The sequence below is a fragment of the Leucoraja erinacea genome, unplaced genomic scaffold, assembly GCF_028641065.1.
Source record: "Leucoraja erinacea ecotype New England unplaced genomic scaffold, Leri_hhj_1 Leri_457S, whole genome shotgun sequence".
In the NCBI taxonomy this organism is placed as follows: Eukaryota; Metazoa; Chordata; class Chondrichthyes; order Rajiformes; family Rajidae; genus Leucoraja; species Leucoraja erinaceus.
Window position 1 is genome coordinate 22,186 of NW_026576358.1, and position 15,673 is coordinate 37,858.

The 15,673-nt window shown below is 44.0% G+C and overlaps 1 protein-coding gene across 1 annotated transcript; it reads right to left on the reverse strand.

Annotated features, from left to right (window-relative positions):
* Positions 1-725: 725 nt before the first annotated feature.
* Positions 726-10,542, reverse strand: LOC129693875 (zinc-binding protein A33-like). Its single transcript, XM_055630619.1, has 3 exons — positions 10,486-10,542; positions 5,612-5,730; positions 726-2,281 (listed from the first exon to the last, which is right to left on the reverse strand). The coding sequence occupies exons 2-3, from the start codon at positions 5,718-5,720 to the stop codon at positions 1,758-1,760; spliced, it is 633 nt and encodes a 210-aa protein (XP_055486594.1). The 5' UTR covers positions 5,721-5,730; positions 10,486-10,542; the 3' UTR covers positions 726-1,757.
* Positions 10,543-15,673: the final 5,131 nt, after the last annotated feature.

Here is a 15,673-nt window from a genome sequence, read left to right on the forward strand (position 1 = left end):
ATTCGCTTTCTTCACTGCCTGCTGCACCTGCATGCCTACTTTCAATGACTGGTGTACCATGACACCCAGGTCTCATAGTATCTCCCCTTTTCGTAATCGGCCACCATTCAGATAATAGTCTACTTTCCTGTTTTTGCCACCAAAGTGTATAACCTCACATTTATCCACATTATACTGCATCTGCCATGCATTTGCCCACTCACCCAGCCTGTCCAAATCACCTTGCAGCCTCCTAGCATCCTCCTCACAGGTAACACTGCCCCCCCAGCTTTGTGTCATCTGCAAACCTGGAGATGTTGCATTCAATTCCCTCGTCCAAATCATTAATATATATTGTAAATAGCTGTGGTCTCAGCACTGAGCCTTGCGGTACCCCACTAGTCACTGCCTGCCATTGTGAAAAGGACCCGTTTACTCCTACTCTTTGCTTCCTGTCTGCCAGCCAGTTCTCTATCCACATTAATACTGAACCCCCAATACCGTGTGCTTTAAGTTTGTAAACTAATCTCTTATGTGGGACCTTGTCGAAAGCCTTCTGAAAGTCCAGATATAACACATCCACTGGTTCTCCACTCTACTAGTTACATCTTCGAAAAATTCTATTTTTCGAATATTCGAATGTACAAACTCTACACAGACAGCACCCATAGTCAGGATTAAACTTGGCTCTCTGGCACTATAAAGCCGCAACTCTACCGCTGCGTCACTGTGCCGCCAATGATTCATTTGGACAAAACCTAGAATAAGTTAAAGATGATTTATTGAATTGAATTGAATGATACAGCACAGAAACAAGCCCTTCGGCCCATAGAGTTCATGCCAACTTGTGATCACCCGTACACACACACTTATGAACATAGTAACCTCAATATCAGACATTCTAAAAGAGTTCTTCACATTAACTTTTTATAATTGGCTTCAAAGCCTTCTTTTAACTAGCCTGTGAAGTCTCCTTCACGTTAACTTCTAATAATTAGCTTTGAAGCCTATAGATTTGCTGCTCTTTTATCTGCATTCCAGAATTTTGTGCATATTTAAGTTGAGAAAAATAGGCCTCCAATTTTTGGCCCACCTTATTCACCATTGTCCTGCGATGTAAATGAACCAAGTTTCATTCAGATTTATGTTATATTTTATAAGTTATTGACATTTTAAAATGTACAAAAAACACTTTACCACTTGCCCTGCCCATTAGCCGTGTTCGACGTCACAAAGACATCACAATGGAATCTAAACCACTTTCCCACTTGCCCTGCCCGTCAGTCACGTTCGACGTCACAATGTGCCTGCGCAGCTGGCCCGCCGCCATCTTGACATCCCAATTACTTTGTTTGCATTTGCCTGGCCTCACAACGGAGACCCAACGTCTCCACAAGTAAGTTTTGTTCTATTTTACAAGCTGCTCCACGGGTTCTCTATTCACTTTATTAACTTTAACTTAATTTCTGCCGTCAACGGCACAACTTTGAATGCGGCAGTCGCGCCTGCACAGTGCGGGCCCGTCAGGCGTGCATGCGCAGTGTGGTGGAATATTGCGTTGGCGGAATGGGACTTTCGTGTGACAGGGATCCAATGGGTCCCCCGGCCATCTAGTAGATATATGGAGTTAAACACTATTAATAATAGTTTACAGGTAGAGATGGTGTTGGAACGACTTATCAGTGTTGGACTCGCTGATTAACATTGATAACCGCTGGAAGTAGGCCCGTCCCAACTGTCTCCCCATAAAGGTTGGTTGCATGATAAACCAAATAAACCTATATATTCAAGTGGACTATTTGCAATGAATCAATTTTGCAACCCGTTAAGAAGAAAGGATAGAGTTTCTCAGTGAATTTGTCCCTGAAAGTGTACAGATGTGACATGTCATCAGCATTGTACAGTGTCACCTGGCCAGCCTCATAGTTCAGGTAGATGCCCAATCTCTGGGGTTTGACTGGAACAGGGAGGGCAGTACGTGGTGAAGACATAGTGGTATATTCCTCTCCCAGACGCCACAATAACCAGGCACCAGATTTTGGTTCCGGTGTGAACTCCGCTTTCCTCAATACCGATGCTTTTACCACTCCCACACTCCACATGGTGTTCCTTCCGACCTCGACCTCCCAGTAGTGGCTCCCAGTATTGAAGCCCTGAGATGCCAGGACACCGTGCCACTGCACAAATCGCTCTGGCTTGTCAGGGACCTTCTGTTTAGCACCAAGTCTGATGGCTGTTAGGTCACTGGACAGGATGAGTCTCGGATGCGCAGTGTCCGGATTCAGCTTCAGTTTGATTGGGACTGAAGAGGAGAAAAAAGTCTGGATGGTGAATCCACGCGATTTGCCAATCAAACAGTTTGACACTTTCAGTGGTTGGTCAACATACATTCATGCACAGTAAATGAAAATGTAACAGGAAACTGCAGATGCTGGGTATCTAAAATAAAAGTGGGAAATGTTAGAAGATGCTGTTTCCTTTTTACTCAGTTCTGAACACAGGCCGCAGATCGGAAACATTATCTGTTTTCTCTTTAATTTAGTTTAGTTTGGAGATGCAGCTGGAATCAGGCCCTTCAGCCCATCGAGTCCACGTTGGCCTGCGATCCCCGCACATTAACACTATCCTACACACATTTGGAATAATTTTACACATACACAAAGCCAATTTACCTACAAACCTGGACATCTTATATGGTTATATGGTTATCTTTGGAGTGTGGGTGAAAACAGACGATCTCGGAGAAAACCCACGCGGTCATGGGGAGAATGTACAAACTCCGTACAGATAGCACCCGTAGTCGGGATCGAACCCGGGTCTGTGGTGCTGCAAGCACTGTAAGGCAGCAACTCTACCACTGCACCACGCCGAACATATTTAGAACATATCGCAGTACAGCACAAGAACTGTCTACTGTATTCATGCTGAACATGATGCCAAGTTAAACTAAGCTTCTCCGCCTACACGTTATCCATATCCCTACATATCCATGTGAACATCCAACACACCACTGTCAGATCTGTCTCCACCACTGCTAGCACCAGATTCCAGGTACCCACCACCCTCTGTGTAAAACATTTGGCCCACGCATCACCTTTAAATGTTGCCCCTCTCACCATTCAGTTACGCCCGCTGGCTGGAAGAGAAAGGTGGAATTGCACAAAGCCTAGCAAGTGATTTAGTTTAGTCTATTTTAGAGATACATCGTGGAAACAGGCCCTTCGGCTCAACGAGTCCACGCCAACCACTGGTCACCCGTACTAGTTCCATCCTACACACTAGGGACAATTTACACAATACAATTAAGCTACAAACCTGCACGTCTTTGTAATGTTGTTGGAAACCGGAGCACTCGCAGTAAACTCCATGCAGTCACAGGGAGAACATACAAACTATATACAGACAGCACCCGTAGTGAGGGTCGAACCCGGGACTCTGGAGCTGGAAGGCAGCAACTGTACTGCTGCACCACCATGCAGCCCAGGTGATAGGTGGATATAGGTGAAGAGGGTGAGGTAGTGGGGCAGGGAGGGGGGTCACTACAGATACTTTCAAACTCTTTGATATTTTCACTCTGGTAAAGGTGCTGACTGTCTATCCTTTCTAATCCTAAACTATATGGATGTATATATCTTCCGTACTATCAGGAATAGCCATTATTTATCAGGCATTCCTGCCTGCCTCGCCACTTCCCTCTCTCGAGGCACAACACTTGGAGGTTGGGGAGGGCTCTGATGTGACACTATTGCTCACTCACTGACTCACTGGCACAACCTTGCAACAGCATAGAGGTTAAAGAGATACAGCATGGAAATTGATCTTTGACCTGCCGCATCCATGCAGACCATCGATCACACGTTCACACTAATTCTAGCTATCCCACTTTTTCATCCACTCGCTACAAACTCATGGCAAGTTGTAGAGGTCAACGAGCCTACAAACCTGCATGTCTTTGGGATGTGGGAGGAAACCAGCGCAGATGGAGGAAACGCATGTGGTCACAGGGAGAACGTGCAAACTCCACACAGACAGCAGCCGAGGACAGTGTCCAACCCGGGTCTCTGGCGCTAAGGCAGCTGCCTAAAAGCCCTGTCCCATGGTACAAGTTCATTCCAAAAGCTCTCCCGAGTTTGCCCTGATTCTAACTCGGAGATTTATGGTAATGGCCACTCGTCGGTACTCGGGGCTCTCGTGGACATTTTTCAACATGTTGAAAAATCTTCACAAGTCTTCCCGTGCATATCTGCCGTTAGCAAGTCTTCCCGAGTACCTGCCGTTAGCATTACGAGCCGCTAAGAGACATCCCGGAGCTCCGACGTACCCTCTACATTCATTCTCCATGCTTACCACGAGTTTGATTACTTTTAAACTCAGGAGAGCTCTTGGAATGAACTCATACTGTGGGACAGGGCTATTACCAGCAGCAACAGCGTGAATGTCCACATCGCGGATTTCACCTAATTTGGCATTGCTGTTAAGGCCACCATTTACTGCCTTTACTGGAGCATCTCACATAGCATTTAGGAACCATCCAGACAAGGAACAGCAGATGCTAGAATGTTGACCTGAGCACAGAGTACTGGAGGAACTGAGCAGATGAGACAACATTAGTGAAGGGAATGGATGGGTGATATTTCAGGAGTGAGAAACTTCTACAGACTGGTTGAATCAGTCTGAATGAGTCTGAAGAGGTGTCCTGACCAGAAACGTCACCTGTCCATTTCCTCCGCAGCTACCGCTGACCCACTGAGTTGCTGCTGCACTTTCTCATTTGAACCACAGTAGTCAGTCTGGCATCACGAAAGCTGGATAAGGATGGCAGATCTACTGTGCTGAGGAGCATGAATGAACCAGAAGGGATTTTAGCACAATCTGCATTTTTTGTGGTCATCTTAAGTTGTTGCTAAATTCCAAATGATGACAGAATTTAAATTGCACTGTTTCCATAGTGTGATTTGAAACTGGTAGCAATGCTTAAAATGATGGAAGGTACAGAGAGGGTAGATATTCATAACCTTTTTTCCCGCAGAGCAAAAATGTGGAGGACCACAGGACGTGGCTTTAAGGTGAGGGGGATGACGTTTAAAAATATGTTTGGGGCAAGTTGTGTTTAACACAGATGAAGCCTGGAACATGTTGCTGGGTGAGATGCTGGAGGCAGACACAATAGTGGGATTTAAGAGGCTTTGAGAGAGGCACATGGTTATGCACAGAATGGAGGTATAAGTTTCAGGCAGAGGAGATTAGTTTATCTTGGCTTCATTGACAGCATGGACATTGTGGGCCCAAGGGTCTACTCCTGTACTGTACTGAACTCAGATCATTAAACAGTTAGTTCAGGCCCCAGGATTACCAGCCGTGTTACATATCTGGTGTATCGCTATTGAACTGGCCCGGCCCAAATGTGTAGGATGGACCTGCAGGTACTAATTCACACTGAAGATAGACACAAGAAGCTGGAGTAACTCAGCGGGTCAAGCAGCATCTCTGGATAAAAGGAATAGGTGACGTTTCAGGACAAAACCTTTCTTCAGACTGGACCAAATATGTCAATTTTTCTCATACCTCTATCAAAATCTCTTCCATATTTCATTCACCATAATTCCTCGACGCTACCAGAAGATAAGTTTACCTGGATTAATTAGCTTCAGCATCCGTTTCCACAGGTTGAACTGAAAGGGGCCGCTGAAATCATCTTGCCTGAGGTCAATGGAAACTCTGGCGGCCCTCTGGAACTGCATGTTTTCACACCTGTGTTGGAAATAAAACATATCGCTGAGATGTAAAAGTAGAATCTCACTTTATATACGTATCAGCACTGCCCACAACTTCTGACTCTTCACAGACTACTATCCAAGACTGAGGTCTGAGGGAAATATGAACAACATATATGAGAAATATATAAATCAAGTTATTCTATGTGTTGATTGGGGATAGTTATTGACCACGGTGTATCAAGGAGAATTTTAATAGTATTCTGCAAGGACTACCTCAGAAAGCAAATGGAGACCTCAACCAAAAATCAGCACTTCTGATAGTATTGTACTCCCTGTACTGCATCCCAAATCCTGGACACTCCACTTATCACTTTAATTTCATGTTTTATGGATCTTGTGTTTTATGACTGTTGGCAGATCAATTTCTCTCCTGGGATGAGTAAAGTTCTAACGTATTGTATCATATCTCATCCCTTGCACATGAGACATTGGTTTTTGTTATCGATTGCTTCACTGCCACTAGCTATTAACCTTCTCCATGGGGCTGGAGAGTCCACTACCGACCTCAGTACGAGGCTGGTTCGGGGTAGGATAGCTGGTGGTGTAGCTATACTGTGGAACATCAAATATGACTCACTGGTGAAGGTGGTGCGTCTAAATGTTGACTGGGCCATAGGGCTGGAGTGTAATTATAATGGAAAGAAATTTACTGCCTTAAATGTTTATACACCGTATGAATCGTATGAGCATGAGGACGAGTTTCTGAACAGGTTAGCTTTTATTCAGTCCTTTATAGAGGACAACAGCTCATCCTGTGTCTACGTCATGGGTGATTTTAATGCTGACATGTCAGATAGCAAATCTTTATTTGCAGCACACCTGCAGCAGTTTTGTAATGAATCTAAACTAATTCTATCGAGTAAAGCTCTGTTGCCTGACACAAGTTTTACCTATGTTAGTGAGGCGTGGCACACAACATCTTGGCTAGACCATATTGTGACCACAGCCGATGCTCATGCCGCACTCGAAAAGGTGGAGATTTGTTATGAACTTGCCACCTCTGATCACATACCTATTGCTGCACGGTTAAATGTTGAGAATGTCCCCCTGCTGTCCAGTAATAATAATGCTGCTCCCTCAAGTAAACTGGACTGGTCAAAACTGAGCAGAGAGGTTATGGCTGGATATTCACTGCGAACGGACAGTTTTTTAAATAATATTGAATTGCCTCAAGAGGCCCTAATGTGCTCAGATATGAATTGTAAGGACGTGCAACATGCTGAAAAACTCTGTGCCATGTATGATGTTATTGTGAAATGTCTCAATGCCTCCAGTGATCCCTTTTGTAAAAGCAGATGTAGGGTACCCAACATCAGACCTGGGTGGAATGAGTTTGTGGCTGAGCAGTACGCTGAGGCAAGAGAGGCCTTTAGACTCTGGTCAGAGGCAGGTAGGCCTAGACAGGGGGCATTGCTAGATAGGAAAAAACGCACAAATGCTAGAGTTAAAAATGCACTTTGTTTTATTAAGAAAAATGAAAACACAATGAGAGCAGACTCGCTTGCCAGGAAGCTACAGAATAACAACCTTACTGACTTCTGGAAGGAGGTCAGAGTAATGAATAACAGCAAAACACCCCTACCGTCTGACATTGAAGGTGTTAGTAGCCCAGAAAAAATAGCTGAGAGTTGGCGTGAGCACTACTGTAACCTTTTTAACTGTGTTAAAAGTAACCCAGTTAGAATCAATCATGAACATATTGATCTCTCTGTAGATATGGTAGTTGGGGCAGTTGATGTCTATGATGCCATTAACATGTTGGATAACAACAAAGCCTGTGGTATGGACTGCATTACTGCAGAACATCTAAAATATGCCAGCTATAAGCTCTGCCCCTTGCTCTCCATGTGCTTTAATGGTTGTTTGGTTCATGGTGTCTTGCCAAATGATATTATGTCTGTAATGTTAGTGCCTGTGATTAAAGATAAGGCTGGTAGGCTCAACAGTATTGATAATTACCGACCTATTGCATTAGCCAGTATCTTATCTAAAGTACTGGAGAGAATACTGTTGACAAAGCTAGAAATGTATGTCCTTACTAATGACAATCAGTTTGGGTTTAAAAGAAAGCATGGAACTGACCTGTGTATCTATGCTCTTAAAGAGATTGTGTTCAGGTACTCGAGCCTGAATTCATCTGTATTTTTATGTTTTATTGATGCGTCCAAGGCATTTGATAGAATTAATCATGAACAATTGTTTGTAAAATTGCTAAATAGAGGTGCCCCTAAATTCTTAGTGAGAATTTTAGTGTTTTGGTATGCCCATCAAACGTTTCAGGTTAAATGGGACAATGTTGTATCTGCTCCATTCAGTGTTAGTAACGGAGTGCGGCAAGGAGGAATTTTGTCTCCTCTTTTATTTAATGTTTATATGGACGAATTGTCAAATCAGTTAAATAGGTTAAAAACTGGCTGTCTTGTGGGCAACACTATTGTTAATCATCTGATGTATGCAGACGACCTGGTCCTGCTCTGTCCATATAGTGCTGGGCTGCAGCAGATGCTGAAGGTGTGCTCTCAGTATGGCCTTGATTATGACATAAAGTATAACGCTAAGAAAAGCCACATAATGGTAGTTAGAAGCGCTGAGGACAGGGAATCAACTTTTCTGACCTTTTATTTGTCAGACAGTCCTCTTGCAGTGTGTGAGGAAATTAAATACTTAGGTCATGTCATATCTGATGACTGGAAGGATGACAAAGACCTCTACCGACAGCGCTGTAAAATTTATCTTCAAGCCAACATGCTTATAAGGAAGTTTTATATGTGCTCTGACCATGTGAAGTGTTCCCTGTTCAGAACCTACATCACACCGTTATATACCGCTCAATTGTGGTCTAAGTATAAGAAAAAGAGTATGCAGAGGCTTAAGGTAGCATACAATGATGCAATGAGGTTGCTACTTCGTGTCCCTAGGTGGCATAGTGCCAGTCAATTGTTTGTGTCCACTAGAGTGCCAACCTGTAAGGCACTCTTAAGACAGCTGATGTTTAGTTTTATGTGTCGCCTGGATAAGTCAGAGATCCACATAATTGAAGCCTTAGTCAGCCCTCTGAAAAGCTGCTATAGATTCACTTCTAGGCTAAGATGGCATTGGTGCAATAGCTTATATATATTTTAGGCTAATATGCAATTTCTTAATGTATCTTTGTGATTCTTTGTACTGTTTGATGTGTATATGGACCTGTGTCTGAAATAAAGCTTTAATAATAATAATAATAATAATGGATATGCCTTCTGAACTGTGTGTGTTAGAGGAATTAAGTGTGAAGATCCTGTTGAAGGTGTGGAAAAGATGTACAATAACAATGCAACAATGCTTTGGTTACATTGATTAGAAGGACTGGAGCCTCAGGGGCTTTCCAGGTAATGGACAGGATAGGAGAGAGAAGCAGCCTTTTCCAAGTCTTTCCCAGTATTGACGAATTGACAGTATTGACCTGAAATGTTGTCCCTGTTTCCCCATCTTTGGATACTGCTTGATCTGTTGAGTTCTCTGAGCAGTTCTTGCTTCTCCAATTGAATTTTCCAACGTAGGTAATTACCCTCCCTGCTGCCTCCCTCTTCTCCGTACCCAACCCAGTACATCCCATTTCTCCCCCCTATTCTTGGCAACACAAGTGGATAGAGTGGCAAACAATGCATATTATACGCTTGTTTTCATTGATCAACTCATTGTGCACGAGTCGTTGCATTTAGTTCATTATCACTTGTACTGAAGTTTAATGAAAAGCTTTTTTGCGTGCTAACTAGTCAGCAGAAAAACAATAGATGATTACAATCGAGCCATCCACAGTGTAGATAAATGATAATGTGAATAATGTTTAGTGCAAGATAAATTCTAGTCGTGACATCATGATGCAGCTTTATTAGACATTCGTTAGGCCGCATATGGAGTATTGCATGCAGGTGCTCATCCCTTTAACCAGAGGATATGGAGGCTTTGGAAAGGTTTATCGGAATGATGCCTGGATTTGGTGCTATTGGCTATAGCCAAGATGTTTGACACACTTGGATTATTTTCTCTGGAACATCAGAGGTTAAGGGGAGACCTAATAGAATTATATAAAATTATGAGGAGCATACATACGTTAGACAGCAAGAACCCTTTTCCCTGGATGTAAGTATTAAATACAGGAGGGCAGTTTTAAGGTGAGAGGGGCAAAGTTTAAAAGAGATCCGCGGGACAAGTTTTTTTTTACACAGAGGGCGGTGAGTGCCTGGAAAATGCTGCGAGGGGCGGTGGTGGTCGCACATACGGTGGTGGTGTTGAAGAGACTTTTGGATATATAGGGAATGGAGTGATATGGATTATGTACAAGCAGATAAGGGTGTCTTGGCATCATGTATGGCATAGACATTGTGGCTGAAATGCCTGTTCTTCCATCTAGATCCCTCACTTTTGCTTTGCATTTCACCCATCTTCTCTTCTTATCTGATACATGTTTGTTGCCTTTGTATCTCGAGCCCGTTTCGCTTATTCCACTGCCAATCAACCCTCCCCCACCCACCCCAACTGTATCCACCTATCACTCACCAGGCTTTGTCCCGCACACTACTCCTTCTCAGCTTTCTTCCAGCCCCTAATGTTTTTTGCTCCAATTAACCAAGTATTCAGTCACTTCGCAGGCCATTAACAGCTTGCACAATGCAAAGGACTACAGGTGGAATGAGTTGTGCTACAGAATATATAATTGTCAGCCAAATATGGACAAGAAAGCACTTACCGGCCAAGAATATTATTAATATCCTGAAAGAGAGAAGACGTTTGTTTTAGTTTTAGTTTTTAGTTTAGAGATACAGCACAAAAACCGGCCCTTCGATCAACCTAGCCCGCACCGACCAGCGATCCCCGCACATCAACACTATCCTGCACACACTAGGGACAATTTGATGCCCCCCTACACATCAACGGCGAGTGTGTGGAGAGGGTCAACACCTTCCGGTTTCTCGGTGTCCATATCGCTGCTGACATCTCCTGGACGGACAACACGACAGCGGTCATCAAGAAGGCTCAGCAGTGGCTGCACTTCCTGAGAGTCCTCAGGAAGCACAACCTGGACTCTAACCTGCTGCTGACCTTCTACCGCTCGTCCATCGAGAGCCTGCTGACATACTGCATTACAGCATGGTATGGCAGCTGCACCATGGCAGACAGGGAGAGGCTTCAGAGGGTAACCAGGACAGCGCAGAGGATCATTGGCTGCCCTCTCCCCTCCCTGATGGACATCTACACCTCCCGCTGCCTTAGCAGGGCAAAGAAGACCATCAAAGACAGCTCCCATCCTGCGTTTGGACTGTTCGACCTGCTGCCCTCTGGAAGGCGCTATAGGTGCATCAAATCCAGGACAAAACACTCAGGAATAGTTGCTTTCCGAGAATTAGATCTACTATAAATTCAAATTCACACATGCACTGACTACACCACCCAACACGGACTTCCATCTGTATATATGTATGTAGCGCCGCAGAATTTGTGCACCTATTCCCCCCCCCCCATCTCCCTTCTGTTTTTTGTTTTTTCTGTTTCTTGTTTTTTGTGCTAAATTGTATGTATGCACTGAGTACGAGCAGCTTTCAGTTTCACTGTACATGTATAGTGACAATAAATGGCATATCTCATATCTCAGAAGGCACCATCAGGGAGCCAAAGTCAGACGTCGATGTGTCATATACCTTATGGTGAATGAATGTGAGGGCAGGATCAACTAAAGTGGCATCAGGTCATAGCAGAACTTCTCTGCATATGTGGCATTTTGAGGACAGTTCATGTGAGGTGAGGATTCTATGAGAGATGTGGCCTGCGATGTAAGCCAGTGTATTCTCTTCAGGGAGATCAAGTGACATGCTGCAAACTCCATGGTCCTGTTGTGCCCTATTGGTATGGGAGATAGATGGAGATGGTTTCTTGACTCTGTTCTTTGTCAGTGTTTGCAGTGTGAAGATAAATTTGGCATGGTCAGGGGAACAGTTTTCACTCAGAGATGGCTTTATCAGTTCAGCTACCATGACCATTCTAAAAGCGAAACTCCTTCGCTGATGGATTTTCTCGGAATCTGCCCTTTCGCCGAATGGCGGAGAACAAATTCTCAATGACATCCTGATGAAGCCTAGATGTGAGCATAAAATGAGCATCTGTGCTTTCCTTTATGTGCTGCCACAGCTGTGAAATGCAAGAAATTGCAAGCCACCATCCTTTGACAAACATCACATGTTTTTGCTCCAAGCACTTTTAAGCTTTGGAGTACAAGCAAGCATGATTCAAAGAATGACCAATGCGCAGAGTTTTCACACATAGGCCTCCTCAATTTTCCTTTGCCCTTGACAAACCTGGTGTTAAATGAATCAAACAGTCCGTCTATCATTGTAACGAACTCCGCAGTATAAGCAGCCTCCCCAGGCAACTTTCCAATAGATGGGTAGGTGTATACGCCTGTTGCTACCGAATGGCTGAGCACCTGCGCTGCTTTGTTGACTCTCATTTTAGAGGTTGTTTAGAACAAAGTGGCCTCTGGTCAGTCTATGGACTTTCCTAATGTGCAACTGTGATTCTAGTTCAAAAAATGCGTGAATATGTGCCCATTTGATGTTTCTTTCTGCCATCTTCTCCAGTGACTTCAAAAACATGCTTTTCCAAATTTGATCTTGTGTTTTTTAGCAAGTGTGGCGGGCCATGCAGGCAAAAGATCTTGGCTTCTCCGTGGATGAAGAAAGGATGATTTTCTGTCAAACCCAAGCTTGGGCCTTGGTCACAAACCACGGCCTTAGGCTGTAGTCCAATTGCCTTAACCTTATGTAAGCATTCATTGAGTAATGTTTGCAGTTTGTCCGCTCTTGTGCAGTCTCGCCACAGAAAGTAACCTACAGGTTGTTTCCATTTTCAAAACAGCCTCTAATCATGAAAACGAGAGCATGGTTGTCAGGCCGTGACGTCTTCACTAGCGATCCAAAATCCTCAAAACCCGACTGTATCTTCAGTAATATTGTACGAGCGGCCTGCACGTAGACTCATTTCATCAAAGGAGACGATACAGACTGTATCCCTCTCTGTCATTCCTGCTACCCTGTCCATCAAAAGCTCCAAGATCTTAGTGGGAAATCCTGGTCTTACTTCGACATGACTCAACCATCTACTCAGGGATGAAATTGATGGAAGTGTGAATATGCACTGGCACAACTGATATGCTCGGGGACTCTGGTGGTAGAGGGACAAGGCTGAATAACTCCATCGTTTGTCTGAATAACTCCATCGTTTTCCTCTTGATCTTCTACATCCTGACACATTCTGCAATTGTGATGCAAAGAAAGACTTTGCTGGTTCTTGTAAAAATTCTCCTCTGATCAAGTCACTAATTGCATTGCTTTCTGTAGTCCCCTTTTCCATTGATATTTTCATCTGTTGTTCCCTGTCCTTGAGGCGGAAAGTACGCTGTCTTTCATTCTTCACAGCTCTTCTGTGTTTTACATCTGGTGTGAATTGAAGTCCATTCTCACGAATCTGGTCCTCGGCTAAGCATTAAGAATGTTTGGCCTGTATGTTGTGTGACACTGCCAAGGGAAAAAAATTAGAAAGGGGAAAAAAGAGAGGTATACAAATGAAATGGATTTAGCAAATACATATAAATAAATCAGCATCTACTGGTAATTATCATTTGAAATAAATGTGATGCACCAATTTCAGGCTACAAAAATGAAAGTAAAATAATGATCGTGTGAAACTCTCCCAGGATGCAGCGCTCACTTTGGCTGTTCGCTGCTCCAGACCCAGTCATGATTCCTCTTTGACCGCTCCTCTCTCACCACGGCTGAAGGTGTCCGCATGCCGCCGACACACAGGGTTGGCAAGCGGCGATCCATCGTTTGCTCTGGAATGTTCTGGAACATCTCACACAAGAAAATATGTGTCAATAGACAATAGGTGCAGGAGTAGGCCATTCGACCCTTCGAGCCAGCACCGCCATTCAATGTGATCATGGCTGATCATCCCCAATCAGCATCCCGTTCCTGCCTTCTCCCCATATCCCCTGACTCCGCTATTTTTAAGAGGCCTATCTAGCTCTCACTTGAAAGCATCCAGAGAACCTGCCTCCAGCACCCTCTGAGGCAGACAATTCCACAGACTCACCACTCTCTGTGAGAAAAAGTGTTTCCTCGTCTCCATTCTAAATGGCTTACCCCTTATTCTTAAACTGTGGCCCCTGGTTCTGGACTCCCCCAACAACATCCGGAACATATTTCCTGCCTCTAACGTGTCCAAACCCTTAACAATCTTATGAGTTTCAATGAAATATCCTCTCATCCTTCTAGACTCCAGAGTGTACAAGCCCAGCTGTCATACATGCTATTACATATTGTGCCACTAACAATTGTATCACTTAGGATGCATCTTTGTAATTTAGCAAAAGTGAGAAAATACAATTTAATTTATAGATTACTTGCCTCTTTGCTGCTTTGAAGCTTCGGTGACGATGGGAGGTTCTCATTCTTCCACTTGAGTATCCTGCATTGGGTAGACAGATGTTTCGGGGGTTAGGGATGTCAAAGAGCATTGGAACTGCATTCCAATTTAGCCTAGTCTTGGTCTGCTTGTTGGAAAACTGGTCAAGTTGGAAGTGCTCAGAACAAAGACGGCAGTTCTTTGACAAGTACTCCATAGTTTGGTGTAGGAGATCATGTCGACGAGTATTCCAGACCCACTGTCGACATCTGAAATTACAGGAAATATCATGTAGGCTAAATAAAACTTTCACTACAAAACAGAGTCAATATGTTCTTATTCTGTCTTAAATTACAGAGAGGCAGAAAGAAAATGCACTTGAGGAGAAGATGTTTACAAGGATGTTGCCATGAGGCCTTGAATGTGTCTGAGACAAAGGGGAGCACCCAGCTCTAAGATCTGAACTATAGTGAGAGTTTGGGCAGACTTAATAAAATGTTAACTACAAAACAGAGTCAATATGTTCATATTCTGCATTAAATAACAGAGAGGTAGAAAGAAAATGCTCTTGAGGTGAAGGTTTTGAAGAGGATGTTGAAACAAAAACTCGACTATCTGAGCTCTATGATCTAACCCAGTGGTTCCCAACCTTTTTTTGTTCATGGCCCCCTTGGGCTCTTAAATTTTTCTGTGCCCCCCCCCCTCCCCCGCCCTCGACATTATTAGCGGGGAAAAAGTGGCCCCCTTCATTGAACCTGTGGCCCCCTAAATCCCCAAATTTTTCTGTGGCCCACCTGAAATTTGCCATGGCCCCTTTAGGGCCATATGACCCCAGGTTGGGAATCACTGATCTAACCTACAGTGAGAGACTGAACAGGCTAAATAAAATGTTCAATATGCCACAGAAAGTAATAAATGTTTTCTAACCTTTCCTCCTTAATGGGGAACCTGAAGAAAGACAAGTCGGGTCGCCTACATTGGCGATTGGAGCAATTTACAGCGGAGCAGTATGCAGGACTAGTAGATGTGGACGCCATGGACAAAGCAAAGATACGAGTGTGGAGACAGAGCCGGTTACGGAAATCGGGCCGAAAATTACTCATGAATCTGCCCATGACCATACTACGTCTTTTTCGTCGAGTGGACTATCTTGCTCGCTATAGGATCTTTAATTGCCACGGTGCTGCTGGACCCGACCCCACGGCTCCTACACCACGTGGGGGGGAGTGAAAAGCTTCTACACAGAAATATAGACAATAGGTGCAAGAGGAGGCCATTCGGCCCTTTGAGCCATTCAATATGATCATGGCTGATCATCCACAATCAATACCCCATTCCTGATTTCTCCCCATATTCCTTGATTCCGTTAGCCCCAAGAGCATAATCTAACTTGAAAACATCCAATGAATTGGCCTCCACTGCTTTCTGTGGCAGAAAATTTCACCGATTCACAACTCGCTGGGTGAAAAAGCTTTTCC